The 14,246-nt window shown below is 39.7% G+C and overlaps 1 protein-coding gene across 1 annotated transcript in view; it reads right to left on the bottom strand.

The window, feature by feature from the left end:
* Positions 1 to 14,246, bottom strand: part of LOC119012983 (interphotoreceptor matrix proteoglycan 2-like) — a 59,798-nt gene that overhangs the window by 27,900 nt on the left and 17,652 nt on the right. The window contains exons 4-10 of the mRNA XM_037087265.1: positions 12,835 to 12,872; positions 10,727 to 10,773; positions 10,154 to 10,290; positions 7,642 to 7,791; positions 6,212 to 6,270; positions 3,901 to 3,972; positions 160 to 353 (exon numbers count right to left, since the gene is read on the bottom strand). Of these exons, the coding sequence (XP_036943160.1) occupies positions 160 to 353; positions 3,901 to 3,972; positions 6,212 to 6,270; positions 7,642 to 7,791; positions 10,154 to 10,290; positions 10,727 to 10,773; positions 12,835 to 12,872 (697 nt within the window). The remainder of the gene's footprint in view (positions 1 to 159; positions 354 to 3,900; positions 3,973 to 6,211; positions 6,271 to 7,641; positions 7,792 to 10,153; positions 10,291 to 10,726; positions 10,774 to 12,834; positions 12,873 to 14,246) is intronic.

Here is a 14,246-nt window from a genome sequence, read left to right as displayed (position 1 = left end):
GAGATACATGAGTCTGATAAAATAACATAACTCGTTAATTCTCCATCAGTTGCTGGAGTTGACAGCACTAATATGAGACAAAACCAATTAATTTACAGTATTTAACAATAATTGTTAAATATTTTTATATATATAAAAAAAGACAAGACATCATTGTACCTGGTTCGAAATTCAGCGAGTCAAGATCAATTGGCAGCGAGGCCTCCTCACGCAAAGCCTTGGTCACCATTTCCCTGAGTCCAGAGTTGTCTGACGAGTCCGGGGTGCCAGTTGCTGTCTCTGAATTCTCAGAGTTGATTTTAGGGGAATTGATCTCAAAGACGAGGGAATAGTGCACTGAGATTCCCCCTGGCCTGAAAATGAGATATTACCTCTCAGACTCAGAGTTGATGGCTGTAATTCTTCACACATTCTAACACATACTGATCATCTAATCTACGCCAACCGTCTGCAGATACAGGCTTGCTGTTAAGGTTATTTTTTATTCCTTTGGTCGCCAATGGTCCCTTAAATTCTTGTTCAATAATTCAATCTGAGTCTAATCCATTAGTGTCAAAAGTCCTGAACATTTTTAATCTAACTCTGGATTAAAGGGACTCTAGATTCTAGACTCTTCTTCAGCATGAGCTGCAGAGAAGCTCTCAGTTTAACACAGCAGGTGACAAACAAAGGTAATCAAAAGTCTTGTGGTGCTGCAGTAAGGAGAGGCTCATTCAGAAATACCATGCATGAAAATCTGTGACTATACTTCAAAAACATAAAGAGAGAGAGCGCATCAAGCTTCATCAGTATTCTGCACAGCTACTGTCATCAAGAAAGAAATAAGCTGATTTGCCGAGATGCGACTGATTAGAAAAAAGATGATGTGAATTTCCTCGCTTTTGTGAGAACTGATGTCTGCCAAACAAAGCACTTCTTCATTAGGTTGCAGCGGTGGGTCTGCGTCTGAAACGTCCTCTGCATCACTTCGTTCGAAACTCAGACAGCTCTTTGTCTGGAGCAGACCTGATTGTGTCCCATATCTGAAAACGTGGGTGTCCTGAATTTCACTGACTTAATATCCATTTAAGGCTTTCTTCATGGGATATTTCCTGCTGTTTTGGAGGCTTGCTACCATGTGCTGTCACTACGCCTATTGCCAATCATGCCGTCAGCTGGCATATATTCCAAAGCCTCTGTGTCTTTTTCTTTGTTGGTATTTCCGCTCTGATGAAGACAGGTGGTGTGGGCGTGTGGGTGCAGCTCACATATTAAGGGCTTTTTAACTTTTCAAGCAGAGAAATCTGCCTTGAACTTTTCTTCTGAGGTGATCAACCTTCCCGAACACAAGCAAAATGGCTTTATTCTTTTCCTTTCTGTCTTTGTATGAGCACATCTTGGTTTCAAAGAACTGTTTTCATCTATCTGATGTACAAAGCAGGACTCTCTTGTCTAGTCAAACCCTTCGATAACTCTTCTTTTCCTAAATGACAATTAACCCTTCAACCTAATAATCACTAGGTTTTAATTAGGGCTGTCAAATCAATTAAAATATCTAATTGTAATTAATCACATGATTGTCTATAGCAATTAATCGCACATTTTCTATCTGTTCTAAATGTACCTTAAAAGGGATATATTTCAAGTTGTTTACACCTTTATCAACATGGGAGTGGACAAATATGCTTGCTTTAAGCAAATGTATGTTTATTATAATAGCAACAATCCAAAACAATGACAAATACTGTCCAGAATATTCTCCAGAATAACCTCAAAGCTACTGCATGCTCAAAAAAATATGATGAAAGCACAACATGGCAAACTCAAGCCCAACATCAACAACAGATGGGCTTATTGACCTGAATGCAACATTCCTTAGTTGTACTAACACAATATAGTGTCCAACTTTACACTTGTAACGGTTAGCTAAACAATGCTAATCAGCCAAGCTGTAGCAACATATTTAGCTGTCGCTGTTAAAAGTCTGTTGCGCGTAGAGTTGTCCAGGCATCTGCGTTGCAAACTATCAGCATGGTCTGCCTTTGGCGAGGGGGAGGAGGGCTGTCTGCATCAGCTGTGTGTTTGGCTAGCAGGTGGGATTAACGGCTCCAGTATTAACTCAGTTCACATCGAGAAAATCACATGGCAGGGCTGTAAAGCTGAACTTGCCATTCAAAAGAGCATTTTCTTTATTCATTTCTGCTCAAGGAGGTTTGTTTCTGCTTGCCATCCACAACGCCTCTGCTGCATCACTTCCTCATTTCCCAAACTACAGGGTGGGCCAAGGGTCACAATAAGCGCGTCAAAAAAATTAATGCCTTCAAGAAGAATTTTCATTAACGCATTATTACCGCGTTAACATTGACAGCCCTAGTTTTCTTATTTACAAGGACTCCAATAACTTATGGAAGTGTGAACAGCACCACAGAAAGTGACTCACTTTGAGGCACTAACAGCTTTTTATCCTCTGTCAACTAATGCTTTTGCTGCCCAGTTGCTAGAATAAAATGTTGTGCGTTGCACTGTGCGTTCCTGCAAACCACAGAAGCGTTGAATTTGTATATTTAAAGTGTTTCTTACCAAGACACAAGTTCAAGATGGCTTTTTAGAATTAGTGAGAAAACCACTGGATTTTTTGAAAAGAGAGTCCACTGTTCAAGGTGGTGTTTCAACATTAGTATGTAAACATGAAATCACTGTTCAAGAAGGCTTTTCAACATTTGTAAGCATGAAACCACTGGATTTGTTCAAACTGCCATTTCAACATCAGTACACATTAACCACTGGATGTTTTCAATGAGAGACCACTGTTAGAGACTGTGTATCAGCATAGGTAAGCAAGAAACCACTCGATAACTTCACTGATTGAGGCGTCATTTAAACATTAGTTGAGTGTGAGTAAGTGTTAAACCACTGGCTCTTTTTAAGGAGGGACCAATGTTGGAAGCAGCCTGTCAACATTTGTAAGCATGAAACTACTGGATATTTTCAGTGACAAGCTGTTTTTCTAGCTGGCATTCAACATTTGTAAGTATAAAACCACTGGTTTACTTTACTTCTGGTTACTGTGTTTGTAACAAGAAGAAGTTATGTAATTTAAGTCAAACTATGATCTTTTCCCTAGCCAAGTGTTTTCTGTGCCTTAACCTAAAGAAATGTAAAGTTACAATACAAAGAAACGTAGAGCCTCAACTTCTCTAGTACTTTCAGATGCATACAATGCGACATTAATTCTGACTTTGAGTTGGATTTTTATGTTTATCAATTTTGTACTGGAGTAAAAACAACTGGCAAAAACTGCATGTTGCACACAAAAAAATTTCTGCCCTGATCTTACAAAATTCTGTGAATTTTTAAAGACCAAAACGCAACTCTGCAGAGTTTCCTTTGTTTCTGGGAGTGCTGCAGTCTGGCAGACAAAAGCAGGAGGAGTTGTGAACCCTTCATAAGATTAGAGGACGAGCTCCCGCTGAGGCCTCGCCTCAGTGTTATTGGCCGTGACAGCGGCAGACACCACAGGGGAAGGCAAATTAACGGGGGGAGCAGCTTGACAATTACTGTATCCACAAGTCTTCCTGTTTCACTGCTCACCTGCCTCTTCTGATAATGAGAGAAAAGGCCAAGCGCTTTAATGAACTTTGGCCAAAAAAAAAAGAAAAAGCTACACCACAGGCCTCTTGTTAACCTTAAACAAGAAAGAGCTTCACAGGGCAAATATCCTCTTGTCTCAGCAGTTATTTGGTCCGTGCAGGTCACTGTGCAATTTCTACTTTGTATTGAAATGTCTGGATGGTTTTGGGTAAAATAATTCTGTTTTTGCATCGGATCCAAACAAAAGCTGAGCTGCATATTGGCAGGAACCTGCACAAACACACAAGGGAGGGCAGATAATACAGGAAATGATTCATCTCTTGGTGTCATTTACCCTTCAGTGTCCTGGGTCTCGCTTGCATTGGGGAGAAGAAAAGAAGGTATAAGAGCTGGAAATGAAAACTGTAACAGGAAGAAAAACACAAACAGAGTGAGGAAAAGCCACATGTGTAATTTCTTTTTTTCTTCAACACTTTTTTGTTGCAGAAGGCATATGAAAACTATGTGTAGAATCTCAAGTAATTCTCTGTATGTGCGACAAAATGAGCGACAAAATTATAAAAAAAATTTTGGTTATAAATCCATTAGTTTAACAATGAAATCCTTTGTTAATCTGCTTCATCAGGACTGAGGCTCTCTATTGTTTAACTGAGGTCACTTTAAATCCAAGGGATATAAGTGAGAACATTTATATCCAAGTCAGACACAAAATACACAAGATTAAAATCCAACAATTTAGTCTTTTCTACGTTTTGAGTGCATTTGGTTCTTACCTCAATTGTTTGTGTAATTATGTGACTTAGCTGCTGAAATTTCCCCTTAAAGAATGTAACTAAACATGATTAAATTAAACACATTACCGCATCTGTGAACATTTGTGCCTGAGTCACAACAGATAGATTTTCATCAGCAATAGTGTTTGTTTATGCTGAAGACACCAACTCCCATGTTCCCGTGTCTGTTATTTGGTTGGTTTGTCAGCAGGATTACACAAAAACAGATTTCCACCAAACTTGGATGTAACAAAGGATGGATCTTGGCCCAGAACAGAACCCATTAACTTTTGGTGTGGATCCAGATAAAGAGAACAGATCCAGGAATGTTTTTCTCACTGTTTTCAACATTCAAGAGATAGGGGGCCCTACTGAGGTGTACTGTAGTGCATGGTCTGCAGCATACTAGTGCGTTCACAGCATATCCGAGTCCAATTAGCTAATAAAACAGCAGATTATCTCAACCCAAAGTGCAGAGCACAGCGCAACGAGGCAGTATTTAGACGCTGAATTAGTTATTGGGTGTGTTTGGGCAGATCATAAATCCAACCCATCTGAGTGTCATCTCCTGTTCCCCTTAAAAGCCAGGCGCACCAGGACCTACACATATCAAGCAGTAGTACTCATGTTGGGGGAAAGGATGTGGTCCTGGGAGGCTGGACCCTCTGCCCCACCATTTCACAATCATCTGTCCCATCAACAACTCTGGTTGACTGCATATGAAAAATAAACTGATGTTTAACCGATGGAGGAGGAGGAGGAGTGCTGCTGCGTGTCCCTGTGTGTGTGCACGGATCTCAGTCCATGGATCAGGCAGGACTGGTCATAAAAAGTATCATCCTGATCAATAACAGGTGATGAGAGGGTGAAATATGTCCTTTATGAGGAACATATTAATGACATTACATGCAGCAATCTTCCAGCAGCAGAAACTATATGTGTATTGTTACATTAACATTACGTATTTGCACACAAGGACCAGCTGAAAAACTTCACTGACTAATTAAAAGTGCTGACTTATTCCCTTTGGAGTGTTTATACCTAGCTTTTAGTTTTGTTGATTAAATGTGACATGATATTTACTACAGAATATGACTTCTGGAATTAAAACAACTAAAAGCACCTTTCAAATCATAAAATCTAGAGTGTATGAACGGTGTGAACCCACCTGTGTAGGTGCATCTAATGCTTCCTTTAACCAACAGGAAACAGACTGAGCTTTTGAGCTTTTATTCAGAATCTTTTTCTTGATCACTGCCATCCATACTTCATACCTACTGCTTTCCCTTTTTTTAAAAAAATGTTTTCTAAGCTAGTCCTGACAGTTTGGCTACAACTTAAAATCTTTATGTATTTTATTAGGATGTAACAGAAAATCCTGTAAAAGCCATCCATTTTGAGTTTTTCTTAAAATTAATTAATTCATTTTTTTTTCTTTACAATTCAAAATGTCTTTTTCTTTTTTAAGAAAACTGTTACATTCCTAATTTCTGGTTATGTTATGTTATTATGTAAGAATTTCTGAATAGCAAGGAAATGTAGCTTTCCATTCTGCCAATTGATCTTGCTTCTCCTGAACAGTACAGCAAGAACAGACTTCTGCTTTTCTATTCTGTCTGGTTCATCATGGAACGAAACATTTGCCTGCAGCAGCATCTGACACAATCCCAATGACAACCAGCCTCTTATCTATTCAAATTGCTGTCCATGCCAAATGATCTGCTCATTTAAAATGTAATGAAATTATGGAGGCTCAGCGGAATGTCTCGCCGCCACTGTGGCCACGGTAATTAACTGTGTGTCCTCGCTTCTGTCTGCTCATTCAAACCTTTTAATATTCAGATGTGTACTTCATGCTCAGGACTCACCTGATCCCCAGCACATGGATGGCTTTAAATCCTGGGAGTTCGTCAAAAACATGCTGCATCTATAAAAGGAAAGGTACTTTTAAATACCTGATATATTAGTCAAGATGGCTCCCATCATCACCCTGCCGTTGCAGAGGCTAATTCAATCAACTCTGAGCTTGTTAATAGCCTGGCAGGATGCCAATGTGTCCTATATAAAAAGGACTGCATGAATGGAAAACGCTCATTGATATCTATCTTTGGCTGAGTTAAGCGCCTGGACACTCTTATGACATAATCGTCTTTACAGGCTCCAACAGGTAACATCCTGCTGCGAATCGCGTGCAACTCTGAATGATCCCGATGCCGTTTTAAGAGTCTTTTAATGAGGAAATAACACTGAAGGACTCAATTTCTCACCATGACTCTGACTGAGGAGCTCCACAAAGAGAAATCACCCACAGAAAGAGAGGCCTGTGGGTAATCTGCTCCCTTTCTCTGGCCCTGTGGTGTAAGCTTCTTTACTATCAGGACAGACACAAGAGACTCATGGAGATTGTGGCAGGTAGTAAGCGACATGCTGGATCAGACAGAAGAGGAAATCCTAGCAGAGGGCATGAAATACAAATACTGCTAACAGAACAGACACAAGTTACTATTTTGTAAGGATTAATGACCTGGTACGTGTGTCTCTCTTATTAGCTGGTCAAGTGTACGTTCTAGATAGACCTGATGACCTCAGCCATCTTTGATCCAGTACAGACCATAAGCTCATCATGCTAACGCAGCACATTAGCTACACCCTAGCTTTGTGTTTCAGTCCAGGGCTCCAACAACATAACAATAACAACAACAGCACAACAACACTCACTTACTTTCTAACCTTTCTGATTATTTTCCAATGTGGTCTCAATCTTTAAACTCCACTGTATATTCGCTTATTGGGTATCCTATTCTAAAACAAGGATCATTTATATCGAGTTGGACCTGTATTTGTAGCTTAAATAGCTGCCATACCTCTAGGAAGGTGTCGCAAAACATTAGCTTGGAGGAATTTGTGCCCACTTAGCCAAAAAAAATCTTTAGTGAGGTCAATCAGTGATGTTAGTTGAGAGGTCTGGCTCATCTTTGCTGTCTGAATTCCTCCCAGTGAGTTTGAGGTCAGGCTATTTGAGTTCCTCCACATCAGACTCATCTAACCATGCATTTTATGACTCCCACTTTCTGCACAGGCAAGTTTTCTTCAAGCCATCAAGCACAGAACTTTCAATTTCTGATAAACAAACATTTCTCAAAAACATTAATAAAGATGACATAATTTCACACACTGGCATTAGAGTACATGTTCTGATACTGAACCCTGATAAGAATAGACAACAAGACACAGAATAGAAATTAAAAATAGGAAGGGTTTAGAGTTAGGGGTGAGGGTTAGGAAGTAGATCTCCCACCTGGTCTTGCAGGTGATGAGCCAGGTCGATGTACTGAGGGGAGTCTGGATCATCCAGCAGCTCTCTGTAACCTGGATCGACCAGGTCGATGCTGAACTCCACAATCTGCTCCACCGGACTCTCAGGGACCACGTTAGGGAGCTCAGAGTCCTGCAGGAGAAAAAAGGTGAAACCAGAAAGAAGAATGTAACAGCCCTGACCTGCTCACAAACATCGTCCACTTAATATACACTGTATGTTTATTGTCATTTTGTCACTCCTGCTGTTGCAATATTTTAGAAATGTGAGTGAAATTCAGTGGCCTTGGCATTTGATGCTTGAACAAGCCAAAGGAGGAATTCACCCTGTGTCATGGAAGAAGAAATGCCAGTCTGAAATAACAAGGAGAAGAGGGAAGGACTGAAGGGAAGAAACTGAAGAAAGTAAGGAAGACAAAAAGGTAAGGAAAAAAAAAACATAGATGTAGTTACAATTGCTTTGTGTTTTTGTAAAATTTGTATTTGAAAAATCCCCAATAAAAAGATAACACAGATGCAGCTGCTTCGATTTTCCCCTCCCAACCAAAGACCAGAGCCAGCAGACTGGCAGCCGCTTCCCAGTGACTGGGAGTTCCCCCGATCCTCCTGGGGGTTCGCCTTAATTCCACTGTACACATGTCCATTTATTCAGTTGCAGGGTGTCACCATGAGCTGGTGGAGCTAGCTAAGAGTTACTGGGTTTATATGTGTAGTATTTATTCAGTTTGGGACATCCCCACAATCTGTAAGCACTGATGGCGGACCCGGCAAAAACTGTTCTAATGTGCCTTCAAAATATGGTTTTGTCTTTGTGTAGCGTAGGATTGCTACTGACTGTCTAATCCTATCCTAATCCTACCATTTCTCATAATTCAGAGCACTGGAAAGTCCAAAAGTAAAAATGATTTTAAAAAAGATCAGTGTAAGAGTTTCCAATTTCCACAAGATGTTTTTACCGCACAAAATATTCTTCTTCAAACCATATTTGTTGCATTTTGGGCCTTTAAAACATGTTCACTGTGGCAAAAAAAAACATTTGCTCTCAGATTTCCACACACTTGGCAGCGTGGCCTAGGAGTAATCCAACAGTATGAGAAATTACATCTACTACAAAAAAACAAAAATGCTCTGTGTGGGAATCATACTCTCCCCCACACATCAAATACTGTATGCCTATGATACAGTAAGAATGGCTGATTTCACGCTGAAGTAATGCTTCAGCCTCCATCATCACTGCTCGCCCTGGTAGATGGATAAACCACTCTGATATGTAATGGAAGAATAATAGAAAATCTCTTTTAACTAAAATATAGTCATAGTCATCACCACTGACAGAAAAAAAATCCAGCTCCATAGTCAACATTCAGTTTTCAGTCTGGCTGAAGAGACTTGGGGGGTGAGAGGAGTAAAACTCTGCTCATCAAATGAATGACAGCAAATATTCTAATTGCTGTGGTAATTTCAGTTGTTTGAAAAAACAATGTCAGCTCAACCTGCAGATGGATCATCCTTAGCGGAATTCAGTGTCAAAGCTCAGGTAAGGCTTTAACACCTGATCACACATCTCGACAGGAGAAAGCAGTAATTATCTCTGGAACGTCACAAAGAACTGATGCAACCATCTGCTGCTGGAACCAGCAAACACGCTGGGAGCCAGAACCAGCCGGGAGAGCACTAAATTAGCCCTTGTTACCTGCAGCAGGTAAAGTGGACAACCTGCAGAGAGTGGAACTATTTGACGCTGTAAGTAGGAACCTTCCTTTGTTTACTTGCACTTTTTCAAAGTTGTTTTTCTAAAGTTATTTAACACACCCATCTGTGTACTGATCTCCTGACTTCATGACTTAAAAAAAAGCCTTTGGTTTGCGTCGTTTACAGTTGCCCAAACCTTTGTCTGCTGCGTGCCCCCTCACATGGCGGCTACAATGCAGCTAACCTTTTCTTTACTTTGAAACGTTAAATTTAGAGTAACTTTTTGGTTTCCAATTTCACTTTCCTTCTGAATTTCACAAGTCATCAGAGTCACATGACTGCAAACAACCTATTATATAAAATGTAGGTCGGTTATCTACTTTAACAAAAACAAATTGAAAATCCACAGGGTTTAAGTAAATAAAAAACTTGATTTCAAAGGGTTTTCAAAGTGCCATAGAGTACGGCACAGAATCCAAGAAAGAGACTGAATGGAGCTGCTCAGTGATGTGCAACAATCATGAACGTCGTTGTGGGATAAAATATTACATTCAGTGTATTTTATGTTGAACGAAGACAGGTGGACATAACGCGTTAATTGCTGATTCGTAATTTAACTCCTACTGATGTATAGTTTCCAGAGAACAAGTGCCTCTACTTGACTGTGACATTTCAAGCCCGCAGAGGAGCCACCATGTCCTGTCACAAACCTCCTTGCTCAGCTTGTTTCCCTTTTGACTTGCTGCCGTAGATAAGAGCATCGACTAAATACCTAAAATGCAAATGAGAGCGCTTATCGGTACCTCCTCAACCTCCTCAGCTGCCAGGGTCTGATCGGGGCCGTGGCTTGGAGAGGCACTCACAGGGCTGAGAAGGATGGTGGTACTGGTGGGGGTCGGTGGTGGGGCCACTGACACGCTGGCAGTCTGAACCTCTGCACCTGAAGTGACGTAAGAGAGACTTTAATCACAGACCAAATTAACCGGAGGAGTGAAAGTCAAGCCGTCTGTTACGTATTCTCACATCTGTCATGACGCGGTAAGGCACAAAATCCTTTTAACGATAATTCAAATTGATTAGTTTGTTCGTTGTGGTAGAGCTGGTGCTTGTGGATAACTTACAGTCACATAGTTCGTAGTGATGAGTACAACACAAAGACAAGACTCAGCTTACACACAATAGTAATTTATACCAGTCTACATTCTGTATTTATTATTCCAGCCTTAAAGAACTGGTACTGTACTTCGTTATCAACTTTAGAACACATCATATATCTAACAGCAGCAGATAATCAGAATGCCATAAAACCTTATGAAAATTAGTAACAGTAGTAATTTAAAAGCAGTGTTGGTATAAGATCATTAAAAATATTCTACCTTCTATTTCCAGGATCTCCTGTGTTGGTGCAGGAGTCACCACTTGTCTGTGGAAGAAGCAAATAAAAAGTTCTAAATTCTGCAGATTTAACCTATGTCTAGAAGTAAAAAGCTAATGTTAAGCCAGAACCAGACTACATCACAGTCACATTACTTAAATGTCACCACCAGTAAGTGTCTTACTACGCAATTACTATACACGCTTTCCATAAATTGATCAATGCAAAAGTTGTAACGTTAGCATTAGGATAGTTAACTAAAGTGGGCCTGTGAAGACGGACTTATGAGTAGATGAGTCTCTGTGTTCGCTGTGATGACGCTGCATGTCCCCAGAAACCTCTGTTGTCTCATTCAGACACTTGTTAGCAACCACTGTCTTTTACACTCGTAAACACTTTTTTATTCTAATGTTTATTTAGGCATTGAAGGCATTTAACCAAAAATACAGTGACCTGAGTCGAGGGAACTTGAGGTGCAAAAACATCAACTTATATGAGCACCTTGTATGACATTCTGGTGCAATGTACTGCTGTAAGCAAAGGATCAGAAGAAAATATCAGTAGCACATCCTGGGCTGACTGAGTAGTTCATTTTAACTATATTATGTTCAAAAGCATCCTTTGTGTGTAGGACTGAAGCAGCACTTTCAGTGCTCATTGTTGCTGTTGAGTTGTGATGAGCCTCTTTCTTCCTCAACTTCACTTCTTTTTGCTGGACTTTAGAATCACTGGCTGTGAATCACAAACTGACAACATCACATAGTGTCGAGTCTTGATGTGTGTTGGAATTTGGAAAAACAACAGTATGAGCAGCAGTTTTGATGTACATTGTGTGTCTGGAAACAAAATGCTGAGAACATGCCACATGCCTTTCACTTGATCTATATTCAAACACAACTAGAGTTATTTCACTTCAACATTTTACATTATCAGTGCATTTTGAGAAGCTAACTTTACTGTAGCAGCGTTTAAGAAGAATTCATGAATTCATTCATTCTGATTACCAGCAGAAGATCCAAATATATCCAAAGATTTCTGAATCCAAACTGCAAAAACAAAACAGCTTCCTCTGCAATGGATGTTCCTGTCCTGAGATTAATGGGGTTATAAATGTTTTTAATGAACAAAGATCTTGTATAGCCTTGTAACTTTTCTATCAAGAGCGACACTTGAGTGATCCATCTCAACTCATCATAACTTCATTTATGTCTTTTTCTAAAGATAGAGTTTGGATCATGATACATCTGTCTGTTCATGTTTAACACAGTTAATGATCCTCTATTCTTTGAGGTCAAAGATGAGGACGAATTTGATTCTCTAGAGCAGTGTAACTGAGCCAGTTCTTTTCTGTCTGTGGAAACAGTTGAACGTTTCCTGGTTATTAAAAAGCCTGTAATTCTTTTGCTGAGGTGATTACAGAGAAAAGAGCCGAGCCGTGTGAGTCTGATCATTTCTCTGAGCAGGCCTGTGTCCCCAGAACACCATGGATTCAAATGATCATACTCATATCTCCAGAGTCACGTTTCCATTTACAAATTCATGAAATCGCGCTGGACAGAAATAAAGTAACAGAATGATGAGGAGGAGAGAGGAGAGGAAAGTGGATTTAAAAGTTAAAACATGACTCAGAGAGACTAGAGGAAATGGCTATGCCTTCATATTCTCATGAGTTTCATCACTTCCAAAAGTCTGATTAAAGTCTTGATATGACATCTAAAATAAGGATTTATCAACTAACTATACATTTATGCAAATGATGCCATCTTGTGAATAATGCCCCTCAAATCAGTTTGGGATCTTGGTGCTTCTGGAGACTTGGATTACACCGCAAGTGCTGTATGGTTTACTGGTCGTTCTTTACGTTTTAAATTGAGTCCCCGGCTACTTTAGTTTTTTAGTAGAATGCTGCAACGCTGTTATGCTGTGAAGCTCCAGAAATGTTTTGTGAGCAATGAAACTTCACCTGACTTTCCATCAGCATGGGGAGAAGAGATAATGACTGAATTTTACTTTGTGGCAGAACCTTTTGTTTTAAGCCAAATAAGCGAATTAAAGATTGTATTATTTGTGTGCATGTAGTCAGAAACATGGTCATGTGTCATAACGTACCGTCTTGGAGGCCTCTGGTCTCTCCTGCGGTTCATCCTCTGTAAACAATCAAAAAGAAAAGATGAATTTACAGTAAGCGACACACAAACACACACTTTACCACTAACTGACCTCATGACTACCTTGTCTGTGATGATGATGTCATGTGTCAGTGATTACTGCTGCTCTCACTGGCTGCCATTTATTTTTAGATTGACCACTGATCGCACAGCTGATTGACTGCTTTGTCCAATCATATATTATATCATTTATACTCAGGACTGGAGTTAGTGTGAAAGTAACTGTCCGAATTATCTGTTTTGTGTGTGCAGTGGTTTTAAAAATACATTCTGCTGCAGTCATTTCTGAAGCCGAACATTTCAGGACATAAAACCCATTAAATCGCCACAGTGTGATTTCAAATATGAGCGTGGTGTCAATGAGAAAACAAAACTTTCCTCTCTGTGGTTTTGTTAAAGAGTTAGTTTAACAAAACCGAAAGTTCAGCGCACGAATCTGTAGTTGAGAGTCAAACTGTTTTCTTTCTTCTTGACGAGGCCACGTGGCAGTGAGGATGAATGTGCTGACGGTGACATGTTTGCATGTTTACTGAAGAATCTACGACATTAATGCATTAATGTTGGTCAACAGACAACAACAGTCACACCATCCAGCATCTCGACGGTTTACAGTTCATAGAGTTTCACAGGTTTGATTCCTGCAGGTCACCAAATCATCAACCGCATATAAACAGTGCAACAGAGAAGCTTCATGAACTACTTACAGTGACTCACCTATTACATTTCTACATACTACTTATTTACTTCTATTTTTTCACTTCACTAACTTATAACCACCGTTCAGATATATCATAATTTTGTTGTCACTGAGCTGGAGGCAAACTCCTGTTTTAACTCACACTCTGTGACTCAGATTCCACATTATTAGCATGTGTGCTCTGTGGAAAACAAATTACTCTACACCTCAGAGCTGAGCTGCCTTCAGAATCTAATAGGAATAATCCAATATGCTAATGTTCCTTCTCAAGCTGCTTTCGTTTACGCAGGTGTCGAATCACTTTCACATAACAACAACTGTAACAAATCGTGTTGGAGGAAATACAGTGTTGGCAGGATTAAGTTACATTAGAAAATCTAACCCTGACAGGATTACTGTTAAAGTGTCTAAGCTACCTCAGCTTACTATGAATGAGATGTTTCTGGAACCTACCAGGTGTTGAAAGTAATGATTTATATTAGCATCCCTGTGGTAAATGTTATTTTAACCGGTAATAAGACCCTTTACAGTTCTAGTCAGATGCTTATTTGCATCATTGTGTGTCATTACTATTCAGGTGTTTATAATAGCATCATGAATGCATTAATTATCACATTAGAAGACACCAAGTATTTTGAATATTTATGACATTTCAG

Source organism: Acanthopagrus latus, chromosome 22, assembly GCF_904848185.1.
Source record: "Acanthopagrus latus isolate v.2019 chromosome 22, fAcaLat1.1, whole genome shotgun sequence".
NCBI classification, from domain to species: Eukaryota; Metazoa; Chordata; class Actinopteri; order Spariformes; family Sparidae; genus Acanthopagrus; species Acanthopagrus latus.
The sequence above is the reverse complement of the archived record's forward strand: the minus strand, read 5'-3'. Positions and strand labels throughout refer to the sequence as shown.